The 14256-nt window shown below is 40.6% G+C and overlaps 1 protein-coding gene across 3 annotated transcripts; it reads left to right on the forward strand.

Moving 5' to 3' along the window:
* Window positions 1–4643: 4643 nt before the first annotated feature.
* On the forward strand, window positions 4644–13551 carry dnajc11a (DnaJ (Hsp40) homolog, subfamily C, member 11a). 3 transcript variants are annotated; one of them, XM_054609095.1, is made up of 16 exons: window positions 4644–4778; window positions 5831–5960; window positions 6087–6160; window positions 7004–7105; window positions 7234–7362; window positions 7504–7626; window positions 7811–7884; window positions 7984–8173; window positions 8277–8362; window positions 8608–8724; window positions 9285–9440; window positions 9566–9635; window positions 9887–9944; window positions 10876–11018; window positions 11284–11413; window positions 12585–13550. In XM_054609095.1, the coding sequence occupies exons 1-16, from the start codon at window positions 4707–4709 to the stop codon at window positions 12608–12610; spliced, it is 1680 nt and encodes a 559-aa protein (XP_054465070.1). In that variant the 5' UTR covers window positions 4644–4706; the 3' UTR covers window positions 12611–13550. The 3 variants fall into 3 exon arrangements, with proteins under 3 accessions (XP_054465070.1, XP_054465073.1, XP_054465071.1); XM_054609098.1 differs by lacking the exon at window positions 4644–4778 and adding an exon at window positions 4803–4980 and having other exon boundaries at window positions 12585–13551; XM_054609096.1 differs by lacking the exon at window positions 4644–4778 and adding an exon at window positions 4804–4972 and having other exon boundaries at window positions 12585–13551.
* The last annotated feature ends 705 nt before the right edge of the window (window positions 13552–14256 follow it).

Genomic DNA, 14256 nt, shown 5'->3' on the forward strand with positions numbered 1-14256 from the left:
GCTACCTGCATACCACAAGGACAAAAGGTTAAGGAAACTGCTGTTCAGCCTCCTCAGTGGCTACTCAACATCTAGGGACATGTGTCATATTAAAAACTGAAATAGTGATGCACATTTGTCAAGCATGTTCTACATTAATGAACAGCCAAAACTGGGTGAAGGAGTTAAGATTCAGCATGACAGCTCTGTGTAAAAGCTTTAAAGGCCGGGTTTGCTTGACACAGCGTCGTATTTATGTGAAGGTATGGAGCACTTTCTCTCTCTGTCTCTCTCTGTCTCTCTCTGTCTCTCTCTCTCTCTCCCTCTCTATGCTCCCCATGCTCCTCCTCCTCCTCCTTTTCCCACTGACCGGCCTCACAGGAACACTGAAAATAACTTAACCTGCTCAGCAATGGGACTTTCAAGGCAGGGTTTTCAGTGAGAGAGCTCCCTGTGTTGGAGAGGCATCGAGATTAACAACTGGAGCCCATTTGTTAAGTTCAGCTATGTAGATGAATACATTAGGACTATACGCCACAGTGAAGTCATTACTATCATAACCAGATGTCTTTATTTTTTGTCATAGCCACAGACAGATCCCTCATATAGTAAGTGTGCTCTTTGTAGCTCAATAGCACCCCCTGGTGGGGCTCTGGTTAGTGGTTGGCACACTGACATCCAAACAACTGAGTCTTTTATCGTCTCCCCTCATATGGACAGCGGCAATTTGTTTACTCTCATTTGAAACATTAAAGTAATTCTACATCAAAAAGGATTCATGTTTCAGGTTACTGACAGCAAACTCTAAGGCAGGTCTATTTCTTTTTGAAGGCTGCAACAATGTGTTGTGAACAGCTCACAAACAGCTGCACCTTAATGCTTCTTTTTTTTCTTCTTCTCGTATTCATATTACGCAGCCACTTTTAAAGTATTGGATGACTCTTTTGTTCCACCCAAAGGTGCAACAAGAATCAATAAATATAAAAAGAATACCTCAAGTTTAGGCATAAAAGTAATAATACTATAATAATGACCTATGATTATATTCAATTCTGCAAATCAAAAAAAAAACTAGAGGTAAAGTTAAAGAGTTAAAAGTTTGACATAACTGAGAACATAACAAAAAGAAAATAACATGGACATTCAATTTGACATGCACATATAGGGTTAACAAGCTCAAATCTTTTCCCTGAAATTCTATAAATGACATTAATAAGTTGCTTTATGTTTCCCATCATCTAAGATTGCCGGCTCTTGTGTGAGTGTGTAACTCATTCCAGGCTGGTTGTAGCAGTGGGACAGATGAGCTTTGGTTAGAAAACAACTAACACATACTTATACTTATCTTTATTTTCAAATGAGTTGCTTAATTACTCACCCAAAAATTCCATGGGCGTCTCTGAGTGAGATCAGATCTCTTATTGCATATGATTTGCAGTAAAAAAAAAAAAAAAAAAAAAATAGCCCACTTAACATGAAATAAGTACGTCTAGTGCATTTAATTTTAAGTTAGTGAGCCGTATGAAACAAACTGAGGGGGGGGGAAGTCATCATATTTGTCCGATGTGTAAAGTAGTGTGATGAGCAGGCTGCTGGGAACCCTGCTCTCCATCCTCCCTGGCTCCTCTCGTGTGATGGCATTTCATTTCAAGTGAACGGGAACGGGCATTACAACGTTTTGGTTCCCGTGTCTCAGCCCGGATATAGGCCAAGTAGTGAGGCGAGAAATGGCATTCGGGGGGGGGAACCAAAAAACACACACACACACACACACACACACACACACACACACCTTTAAACACGCTCATTTATATATATATATATATATTAAAAAATAATAATAATAATAAAAAATAAAAAAAACTAGAGAAGATGCTCGCGCTTCAACGGGGGAGGGTGTGTGTGTGTGTGTGTGTGTGTGTGTGTGTGTGTGTGTGTGTGTGTGTGTGTGTCTCCTAGACGAGGACATTTAGAAATAAAACAAAGACTAATACATTTATTTATTTTAAATTAATAAAAAAAAAAAAAAACCCAGATGTTTTTAAATCATTATAAACAATGCATGCAAAAACAACCTGCAAACAGAGAGAGAGAGAGACAGAGAGACAGAGAGAGAGAGAGAGAGATAAACTTACACAATCTAAAGCCGGGTAATAAGGGAAGAAGTTAGTCGATGCCGACGACATGCTGTCATTAACTTAGCCTTGTTCTTAACTACTTGGCTCGCTCGCCATTAGACGCGAACGCCGAGCGCAGTAACGGGTGAAAGGCGTGACTTTCAGCACGCAGACTGTGTGTTTAGACGCGGGCTAGGATGGGAACAGTAGCCGGGCTAGGACGCAAAGCTAACCCTTAGCTGGCTAGGTGATGTCTCCACGTTTCGGGAGGAGGATAAATAACGGAGCGCCGTGTTTTTACACCGCAAAAAAAAAATAAAAAAAAATCCCCACTCGTCCTCTCCGCGCGTGTCATCCCCGCGCGGAGTTGCGACTGTTTTGTTCAAAAAAAAAAAAAAAAAAATTCACACAGCGGTCATACTAGTAAAGAAATAATCCCATTATATTTCTCTTACCTTCCGGCTTGTTTTCGGCAGCCATTTCCCCTTCACGCGCAACATCCTCCTCCTCCTCACGACCGTGGGTACCACGCGCGTGCACGGCGAGGACAGCACGAGGAGGGACCGGAGGAGCGGGCGGCGAGTCGGTCCGACCGAGGAGAACTTACTATTGGCTGCGAGGCGGTGACTGACAGGGAGGCTCCGGGATGGAGAACACATGTCCCCTCACCTTGACACCCACAACCGTGTTTCTTTCTCTTTTTCTTTTTTTTTTCTTTTTTTTTTTTTCTACACTTAATGTAAAACAGCTCCATGACGCGATTGTTAAAAGCTGGTGACGCGTTTTGATATTAAAAACAAAAGATTAATGCTCTGTGGGTGAGCTTATGTGTTGTCCTTAATTGAAACTAATTAGATAGTGAATATTAAATGTTTGACTTTCAGCCCACTACAGTTGTTATACACAATGCCTTCCCCCGAGTGACACAAACTTGATATTAAGCTAAATGACTGTTTAATGGCCTTCATTATCATTATTATTATTTTTGTTTGTTTTTACATATCTTCAGAGATAAGTCTGCTGATCTAATCTGATAATTGAGGTTTTTACCTGTTTCCTACAACTGATAACAGGAAATAAATGGCATTTTTTTTTTTTTTTTTTAGATAACCATCCATAACAGCGTCTTGTTTTAATGTTGAAATGTTTAATCCACTCAGTAGAGTGCAGGATGTGATCTGCAGAGAGTCCTGGGTACATATAGTCTATTAAAAACAAACAGTAAAGCACTGCAGACGTATAAAACTGAATGGTCTGCACAGTCTATCAATCAAGTGTCCACACGTCAGTTTACATTTGAAAGCCTGTGGACTAGTTTGTTCCCTTTAGACACGTCTAACTGATCTCAGAGAGCAGCACCGTGATGCTAGAAGCTGCAGGGATCACTGGGAGATGTGGATCCAGCTATTAGGAGCTGCTGGTGGGGTCCATCTGAACATTTCTGTCAGGTATTCATGGGGTGGGGGGTTCCCATGTGGTGCACAGATCCTGAAGACCTCAACCTGCATCATTGTGGCACAGTTGGGCCATCATAGGCTTTGACAATAGTATGGCTACGTTTAAATGACTACAGGCGGTGTAATTACAGATCATTGTGCTTAATAGACAAGGCTTTGGGCCCTCGCGTCCACAGCCTCCATCCGACATTAACAGGCTGGTGGCCGCCAATGCTGAAATGCAGTGTATGGGGCGGCTGTGGCGTAGTGGAGAGCAAGGTAGTTCTCCAATCAGAGGGTTGGTGGTTCGGCTTCGGCAGTTTGTCCTTGGGCAAGACACTTAACCCCAAGTTGCTCCCGAAGGCTTGCCATCGGTGTGGACTGGATGTTGCATGAATGTTAGTTAGAGTCTGATGGTGGCACCTTGCATGGTAGCCTGTCATCAGTGTGTGAATGGGTGAATGATATGTAATATACTACTGATTGTAAGTCGCTTTGGATAAAAGCGTCTGCTAAATGACTGTAATGTAATGTAATGTAATGTTTGAGGTGGTGGTGCTGAAAGGACAGCTCCTCATACTGCCTTTCTGCTAGTGCGCTTTATACAGTCAACGGTTTGTTGTTATTGCAAAGAGAGTAATAATGAACTAATGAAGGACCTAATGCAGTGAAGCAATGTTCTCACCCCTTGCCTGAATTGTTCCTGGGTGTATAGGATGCAGATATTACCCTTTAAGAGTAAGGCATATGTACCTATATCCATTATTAATTGTATTGAATTGGAATCTTAACACTATATTCAAAATTGAAAAACAAGTGCCCTAGCTACACTGTCATTTACAAAATAAAACAAATAGATTAAAATGAATTTAAGATTAAACCCTCTTTGACTGAATGTTGTGAAAATAACTACTCTACTTGTTTTACTCTGGAAACAGATCTCACACTTTCACCATATCTTTATCATCATCATCATCCCTCCTAAAATCTACAATAACGATGAACAACAGTGAATGTTAAACTTCAAAAAATGAAAAAGCACGAAGGAGCCAGTGAGCCGTGAACGCAGCTGCTGTGCTGTAACTCCTCCCCGCCACAAGGGGGCGACAGAGAGCGCGCCGTGACGTCATTGAGCGACGTAAATGACAAGAAGAAGAGATGACCGGTTGTAAACATGGCGTCTTCCTTGGACGATGATGAGATCCTGAATGATGATTACTATTCCCTGCTTAATGTCAGACGAGAGGTACGATGTGCAGTGTGTGATCTGAACAGGTGTGTGTGCAGGTGCACGCGGCAGCTCTTCCATAACCTCCACGCGGCTGATATTGAACGGGTCACCCGCACACACACATGTAACGTGAGCTAGGTGGCTAGCTTGTGACCCTCGACATTGATTCCTGTGGTGTGACTCCTCGGCTGGAAACTTTACCAGCACAGGTTGTGAGGTTGCGACTTTTAAAACAAAACAAACAAAAAAACAAACAGTTGATGGAGTCAGATTGATAATCACGTGCTGCTGCAGTAATCTGGGTATTAATGATAACAAAATGACTTTTTAATCCAGTTTCATAATGATCTATTGGAGTGGATAGTGCTAACTCAGGCAGCTAATGCTATAACTTTACTCCACGGTGTGTCATTCACAGCTGATCAGATTACAATGTAATCAGACAATGATCAGACACTCTCAGTCTTGACTTCTGTATTTGTAAAGCAGAGGACATTGTGTTCTTATGCAAGTGGCATTTTAATCAAACAAAAATAACTTGTGGCACATGCTGTTCCAGAGACAGGCAGGGGGGCTACAGTGTAGAAGTTATTATATTTCATTCATTTCAAGAGAGTGAGTTTTTGGGGAAAGCAGAATGAATTGCATGGAATAATTTCATTCAAGAATAAAGTAGAAAATGTTAAATCTGTTCCATTGTATGTAATGCATTAAAACACTAAATGATTCACAGTCCCCTGTGTCAGGGATTTCCATAATAGTATTCACAATAGCGTAGATTGCGTGCACGTGTATACATGCTCCTAACTATGATGATTGGGTCGATACCTTTTATACTACAAACAATATCGTTGTTACCTGAATTTAAGCAGAAAGTTTCTGCTCGGACTGTTTTGTCATCTAACTTTACGCAGATTGAATACGTGTTGGATGATCAGTAAATTCACCTGGAAGTTTGTATCCGTAGCAACATCGTGCTGTGTGTTTTTTTTTTTTGTACACTGTTGATCAAGTTCCCCACAAGTTTTCTCTTTTACATATCCTTTATTTTAATGTTTTTTCTTCAGGCAACACAGGATGAGCTGAAGGCGGCATACAGGCGGTTGTGCATGCTGTATCACCCAGACAAACACCGGGACCCTGATCTAAAGCGTCAAGCAGAGCAGCTTTTTAACCTCGTACATGAAGCTTATGAAGGTCGGTAAAGCTTTGATTATATGCACTGTAGTCGACTCCCCTTTCAGCTACACGTGAAACTGATGTTGACTTCTTTTTGTTATTTTCACGCTTAATATCATTGGTGGGTATCTTGTATCTTTCTAGTGCTTCGGGACCCACAGGCACGAGCTATCTATGATATCTACGGCAAGAGGGGACTCGATGTAGACGGATGGGAGGTAAGTTTTAAGTTAGCGACTGTATCTGCCAATAATACCAAAGCAAGCCACAACATGCAGTCAGAAACAATACCCATTGTGTGGATTGACACTCCATAAAGCCCAATATACAATAACCTCTGAGGTGTTATACAGGCAGGAGGGTTGAAGCCTTATGAGACCGGCTCAGTGGAGTTTTAAATTTCACGTTGCACAACTCCTCTAAAGTACACCGTGCTTTATTCACCACACCCAATGTTCTCGGCTATCTTGCCTTCATCAGTGCGGTCAGGGTTGTTTGTTTGGCCCCATGGATGACTTCTTCAGTTGAACCAGTTGTTTAGGTCTGGCAACTTTAACTAATTGGCGTAGTTTTGAATTAGACACATCTAGGTCAAAGCGACTTTGAACCATGTTGGTTATAAGATAGCATTACTTAACACAAGTTTTCCACTTCATATTTCGCATGATTTTTAGAAATGCCTACCCATTGTGGTAAGGAAATGCACCTGTAGTATGCCAATGGAAACATCTAGAGCATCTAAAGAAATTAAGTGCATCATTTTATTATCAATATTGGTCACCCTTCAGGGTATTGACTTGAGAATAACGCAATACTTAGATTTTGGCTTTGCGTTCTCGTAGCATGAAGCCTGCATTCTTACTACAAGACCATCCTTTCCTATATGACATCGCCACATTTATACTTTGTGAAATAGTTCCTTTCAGTTTTTCCTTCATCTTTGCTATCCTTGACAGTGCAAAATGTGACACAAAATATTTTGTACTGTTACTCAATCTGTAACCGGTGAATCAGCCAATCCATCCGTTTGTTTGCCCTCTAATCATATCTTTGTACTCCAGGTGGTGGAGAGAAAAAGAACTCCCGCAGAGATTCGGGAAGAGTATGAGCGTCTTCAGAAAGAGCGGGAGGAGAGAAGGCTTCAGCAAAGGACCAACCCAAAGGTATGTCCAGGGGGAGTTACGAGCCTCACATTGAACCCAATGTTACTCAAAGAGTCATTGGGCATTTTTTGTGTATTATTCAAATCATTAATTAACACAGTTTTCTTTCCTGAACATGTTATTTGCAGGGAACTATTAGTGTGGGTATTGATGCCACGGACCTCTTTGACCAGTATGAGGAGGACTATGAGGATATGGCTGGAGGGGGAGTCCCACATGTGGAAATCAACAAGATGCACATATCACAATCCATAGAGGTAATGGGTTCCTCCTGATTCTACATTCGCTTTTTAACTGGCATTTCCTACGACACCTTTTGGACTGAACGAGCTGTAACCACAATAAAATTTTAGCAAATTCTCATCACAGAACTTGTTGTTCTATGTGTTCCACTGCAGGCTCCTCTTACCACAAAAGACACAGCTATTTTGTCTGGCTCCCTGTCAACCCACAATGGAAACGGAGGTGGAACAATTAACTTGGCCTTAAGAAGAGTCACCTCAGCCAAGGGGTGGGGAGAGGTATGCTGCATGCTCACTGGGCATCACACACACAGTCATTTTGTGATGTACACGTTAAATGGCACACTTTCTGTCTTTCTGTCAGTCCCGTCTGCCTTTGTGGAACAACATACAGTGACATTTTAAGATGTGAACGGGTATTTATTGTGTGTTTGTGTGTGTGTGTGTGTGTGTGTTTACACAGGTAGAGCTCGGTGCTGGAGACACCCACGGACCTCTCTTAGGAATGAAAATTTTCCGGAACTTGACGCCACGATTGTATGTGATGAAATGCAAGAGAAAACAATTGACTACCAAATTTTTACTTCAACATGGACAATTCAGTGATTTTATTCATTGATTTTTTTTTTGCCTCAGCTTCATCACCGCTCAGTGCGGGCTCCAGTTTTCCTCCCGAGGCGTGCGCCCCGCGGTTACCACGGTGCTGGCCCGTCACCTAGACAAGAACACTATGGGCTATCTACAGTGGCGCTGGGGCATCCAGTCCTCCATGAACACCAGCATCGTCAGGGACACCAAGAGCAGCCATTTCACCTTCGCAATGCAGGTGAGCAGCCAAGCAGTTATATTTAACTTCAATGTTAGCCAAGACACCATAAACAGTTCCCTGTAAGGATTGTGCCGACATGTTTTACTTTTTGTCCCTGCAGGTTGGCATCCCTCACACTTTTGTGATGATGAGCTACCAGTACAAGTTCCAGGATGATGACCAGACGAAGATAAAGGGCTCAGTAAAGTATGTTGTCAAAGGGAAATATGTATTATTTGGAGAATGTGATCATGAATCCATATTAAGACCCCTGTTGTAGGTCATAATTAGATTTTTTTCAGTGTCAATCTGTTTGTACAGTAACTCACATTTCTATCCATTTAAATATACATAGTAGGTCGTTTTTTGTGCAAGAACTGACATCTCAAATTCAAGTAAACTTGGAAACTGACTGCAGAAGGAGAGAATCAGACTTTGTCTTTATGTTACAGATCAGGTTTCTTTGGGACCGTGGTGGAGTACGGTGCCGAGAGGAAGATCAGTCGACACAGTGTCCTGGGGGCCACCGTCAGCGTGGGAGTGCCCCAAGGTGTCTCCCTCAAGATCAAGTGAGTGCACCTCTTTGCTCTAGTTTCCATTTTGATGCAGGTTTCCAGAGGGTTCTCCTCACAGTGCTGTTGCCATGGCACCCATAGGAATCACTACGTGACATCATGCCAGCCAGTCCAGTGAATTTTCTAAAAGTTGTGTTTGTGCTCGGGCTGCATCTTTGAGGATGTAAACAAAGGATTGGACCCATTAAGAGGCTTGTTGGTGCTGAATTTGAGATAAGATAAGATAAGATAATCCTTTATTTGTCCCACAGCGGGGAAATTAGCAAAAAGCATATAAAGCATGTCTCTTCTTATTTTTTTGACACAATTTTTTTACCATCTTAAGAACAATTCCAACACTATTCCCACTATCCTGTCCAACCTAAAGTATTGTACGTATTTTTACAATGTCATTTTTATGCATGAAGCTGTATGTAGCTAACATAATATGTATTATTTGTGAATGTGACCATTTTCAGACAAATATTCCCCCACATTTTACATGGAGTGACCAATTTAGCAGCCAGTTAGTGGTCATTCAGATATAAATAGTGAAACCAACTCTCTTTCTGCAGACTAAACAGAGCCAGCCAGACGTATATCTTCCCTATTCACCTGACTGACCAACTCCTGCCAAGCGCTGTATTTTACGCCACAGTTGGACCACTGGTTTTCTACCTCGCCATCCAGCAGCTCATTATTCGGCCCTACGTGCGGGCCCAGAAGGAAGAGTAAGAACCCCTTCACTTTAAGTTGTGTCATGCAAGAAATGTTATTGGACATAGCACCGCGCTTATTATTACGGCCAGATTTTACGAACTCATTTCATTTCTCCATTTATCCTTCAACTCACCAGAGACTTGGAGAAGCAGCGGGAGAGCTCGGCCTCAAATATAGCCCGGAAGAAACAGGAGGCCGAGGCTGCTGTGAGTATTTTACAGGCTAACATGTGACTGTGCTACCAAGCCTACGTGGTGGTTCAGGCGTCAGATAAGAGATGCAGGTCTTGTCCTGAAACACTACAAGTCCCACACCAGTCAGATGAAGGGGCTGAGATGGGATTAGATAAAAATGCAACGTCTTAGTGAAATTCATTAGTATTATCCGTATGATTTGAAATCTCATTGTTTGTGTCTCCCTCCTTCCTCTCCTCCATTTGCCTTTTTCACCTCTAAAGGTCTTGCTCATGCAGGAGTCCGTGCGCAGGATTATTGAAACCGAGGAGTCTAGAATGGGTAAGATCTGTAATAAGGAGGAGCTTATCCCAGGAATAATGTTTTTAAGCAGGTTGTGAAACTATTTCATTATCTTACATTTTGAGCAGTTTCTGATATGTTTTAGGTGAAACAACTTGATGTCTGGTTAAATAATAGGAGCTTCAAAGTGTCACTTCTGTGATGCAATGCCAGTTTTCATTGTATGAAACAAGACTTTTTTCTGATAGAGTTCTAAACTAAAGCAGAATACAAGCTTTTAGTGATCTTCTCGAGCAGTTCACTGAAATCTAAAAGGACTGTGCACCAGGAAAAGGCGAGACTTGCTAAGTGGAAACTGATAGTATCTGGTTTGTTTTTGTGGCGAGCTTTGAAAAGAGGGTAACAATTGCAACAAAAAAAAGGAAATTGAGTTCAGTGGGTTTTTTTTAATGACCGTGCCGCTTTTGTGATAAGTGATAATTGGCATTTTTTGGTTTGCCTTTGATAAGTACACCAACAAAAAGCCCTCAGCGGTAATTTTCACCTAGGGGAGTTTGGCAAGTGATAATTGGCTTGTGACACCTGTCACTGTAGAGGTTGCTTTAATTTTACTATCATCGGAGGTCCCCTAGACTTTGCACTTGTAAAGTAATGTTAATGGCAGGGTGTGTGTGTGTTATTATTCAAAGGACCGCTCTCTATGAAATAGTTATGGTAGTGTTTATGCAGCCCGCAATTAAAATTAATTGCGCTGTCTTTTTGCTATATACTTGCTAAAAAAAAAACAAGTCTCCAAAATGACTTTAGTTCTGTTAATAAACGTGGTTAACATTTCTTGCATGCAAGATTGAAATGCTTCTTTTGTGGAAGGTGACTAACCTTTTGAAAACACATTAAAAAAAACAACCTCATTAATACATTACATCTCCATTTCATTTACACTATCTTTGATGCCGCTTCATTAAACCAGGTCTCATCATCCTCAACGCCTGGTACGGCAAGTTTGTGACGGACAACAGCAGAAAACACGAGAAAGCGAAGGTCATTGATGTGACTGTGCCGCTGCAGTGTCTGGTGAAAGACTCTAAACTCATCCTCACTGAGGCCACAAAGGTAAGAATTTATCCAAACCCGATACTATAAATTGAATATATATTATAAATAGATAGGATGCTATAAATGTATATTAAAGCTGTAATGTTACTGTATCCGCTGATAGAGCACATGGTATTTTCCTGGTACATATAACATGTATGTATAGAGTACACATGCTGGTTAAAAATGACATTACAGTGTTACAAACGGATGTCCTCAACCCACTGTATGATGATTCAGTCTGCTGCTGCTGCCGTCATGTGACCTTGTGTTGGCTTTCCAGTCAGGACTCCCTGGTTTCTATGACCCCTGTGTGGGGGAGGAGAAGAGCCTGAAGGTGCTGTATCAGTTCCGCGGAGTCATGCATCAAGTCCTGTCAGGAGACAACGAAGCACTCAGGATACCAAAGCAATGTAAGTCTCAAGTAGAACACAGCACAGTGAGTCCCTCATATTGGGATTGTGCCACAGTTATGAGCCCATTAAGACGAGACAACACAGGCACAAATATTTGGGTTTTCTGTCAGAGTTACGGCTACTTTGCTTCCTTAAAATGTCTTCTTTCAGAGAAGTGTTAAGAATACGTCCAAAATTAACTACTTTTTGACTATATTCGAGTTTAGATTTCTCCTAAAGTTGTTGCTTAGGAAATGCTATAAATGCACATCCATTGAAGTGTGCTAAGATTAAGTGTTTCAGACAGGGGTTGATACAGATATATTTAGAAAGTTTGAGAAAATTAAAGAGTTTATGAAACATGAAAGCATGTAAACATGTTCTAGAAACCTAAAATACAAGTTTGAACTTGGACCTGAAACTGGAGCCTAACGTATATCAAAAACTTGTAATACAAAATAAAATAGATGTAAAAATCGACACTCAAGTGGAGATTTTTATATTTGTTATGATATTTTACTTACTACAAACTTTCCAGTTTCATTTCTGTCTATAATATGAACTTTTTTACAGAGGGGTATCATTCCTAGCCTGATTTATAGAAATTTCTTTTTTTCATGGCTGACATTTTTGGGATTTGTGCAGTGATATGAAGAGATATCCAAAATTCCCTCTGTAAAAACCTTTGATTCTAATATGTCAACAAAATGAAACAATCATTTTGAACCTGGCTTTATGCAATGTTTAGATTGATAAATCTAGGCAAGATAGCGCAACTTTATTAAGGTAATGCTTCATTTGAATATTTAAACAAAGATGTCGGAGAACTGGTGGTATAAAAAAGAATTGCCTTAATGTAAAAAATCAACTGGGGGAAGTTCCATGATGATATGTATTAGTAATACGTTTTACCCTATTCACCTGGGGTGTCTCTGCTTAATGTAATATTTAGCTACTTCAGTGCGGCTTTAGTGATTTGGTAGATCATCTTGAACCGTCTAACTCGCCACTGTTTCAGATCTTACTAACAGCAGGGGGAGTTGACTTGAAGTCATTGTAGATGTATGTGTGATGCAACATTTCTCAGAATATCATATCTCCGCTCAGAGAGTCTCCTAAAATCCACTGAGCTCTATACTGCCAGCAGCGTTATATTTCTGACTTCTTTGTAATTGTTTCCACCGTACAGCTCACAGGATCGACGCAGACACATAGGAGCTCCTCCGCTGACCAAAAAAGACTCATCCCTCAGCTGGTGGACAGAAGATGGATAAACCTGTTTTAGATACGACACGGATGGAAGTCCTTGTTCCTCAGAAAAATCGTGCATTTACCCTTTTTGTCTTTATATTCATTTAAATATGCAGCGCGGAGTGAAAGCATCGCAGACTGGATTGATCATAATTCAGGTTCCATGGACAGGGTTGCGACCTGCTTGAAATTCTAATGAGACACCAACATCGATGGCTACCATCCTGTGTCACAGGTCTTTTAGCCTCCTTGGTATCCATTTAATTTTGGTAAATGGCTTGTAATTTATGATTGAGGTCTATGTACTGTATTGTACACAAACTGCAGTGCCTACATGATTAGATACATGAATGCACCTATGTTTATTTGCCATATTATTAAAATCAGTCTCTCTCATGTTGCTCAACCATTTTTGGCACATTTCTTTTTGTATAGCTTGTATGAGGAATTGTTTTTGATTATTTTTGATTTAATTGAAGCATTGCTGATTGGTCCATTTCATGAGGGGAAAAAAGGACTACTGAAATGTGTTGATTCGAATGATAAGATGAATGGGGAAGGTGAAACATCTCACTTTGAAAAGTGTTGTGCTTGGATAGAGTTTAGAAAGGGAGTTCGTCACTGACATTTTAAATTGAGTCAACATGTCTGGTACGCTGTAGGTCTTCTCCCTATGATCCTTTCCCTGATCTGGGTGAAATGTTAATGAATCTTCCCTCCCCTCACTTGTTTGTGTGCCGTAAATAGAAAGGAGAGGATTAACTGAAACCACTATAAGACCAAAGATCGCTTAACTCCCCACGAAAAGTGCAGCCTTGCCTTTTCAGGAATAATGAGTGGATCATGCAAAGAGATACTGGCCAAATGCTTCCTGAAACCCAAAACAACATCTCCATAATAATGATTCTCTTGAAAGAAAATTGAGTTTGACAAGCTTTTCATCAGATCATTTTTATCAGTATTTTATCCAGGATAACGGAGTGATATGGTTAGACCAGAAGATCAGAATTGAAAGGTTTTTAAGGCTTGAGACGGTCACGTTGATGAAAGTGTACATAATGACAGTATTGTAACAGTAGATGGCAGACTCCATCAAGACATTTTTTTTCTTTAAATAAGATTACTCTTTAAGATTTCTTTTTTTAACTCCCCTGTGTGCGTGTGTATATTTAATATGGTTAAATCTCTATATCTCTACATCCACATATGTGAAATAGCCTAATTCACGTTACAGTAGTGTACGTTTTAAAAAGCAAGAAATCTGACATAATGTTACTGCTGAGCATCGTGTTCATTTTACAAAACAGTACAATACCGACTAATGCAGCTTGTGTTGATTACAGACACACATCACCCTGAACACACAACGCATGCCTGTCACAAACAGTGACATCCAGAGAGAACTTTTAGAGCATTTTCTTATCATGAAGCCGTCTCTACCTTGAGCTGATTGGTTAAGGACATTATTTATTGAACTTATTTGAGTTTTTTTATTTATTGTTCTTTTTAGTTCTTCCCTGTTTATTATTCACAAGTTAATCAATTGTTCTCAGATCAGTATGCAATTGTATGTAAAGTTTACCTAATAGTCAAAATATTTTTTACTTATT

The sequence above is a fragment of the Anoplopoma fimbria genome, chromosome 12 (genome assembly GCF_027596085.1).
Source record: "Anoplopoma fimbria isolate UVic2021 breed Golden Eagle Sablefish chromosome 12, Afim_UVic_2022, whole genome shotgun sequence".
Lineage (NCBI taxonomy): Eukaryota > Metazoa > Chordata > Actinopteri > Perciformes > Anoplopomatidae > Anoplopoma > Anoplopoma fimbria.

What these genes read in the sequence shown, in the direction of transcription:
- dnajc11a (XM_054609095.1), top strand. Translation starts at nt 4,707, where the DNA reads ATGGCGTCTTCCTTGGACGATGATGAGATCCTGAATGATGATTACTAT. An exon ending in CGGAACTTGACGCCACGATT is followed by an intron (nt 7,885 to 7,983) that starts GTATGTGATGAA and finishes TTTTTGCCTCAG; the next exon opens with CTTCATCACCGCTCAGTGCG. An exon ending in AACCGAGGAGTCTAGAATGG is followed by an intron (nt 9,945 to 10,875) that starts GTAAGATCTGTA and finishes TCATTAAACCAG; the next exon opens with GTCTCATCATCCTCAACGCC.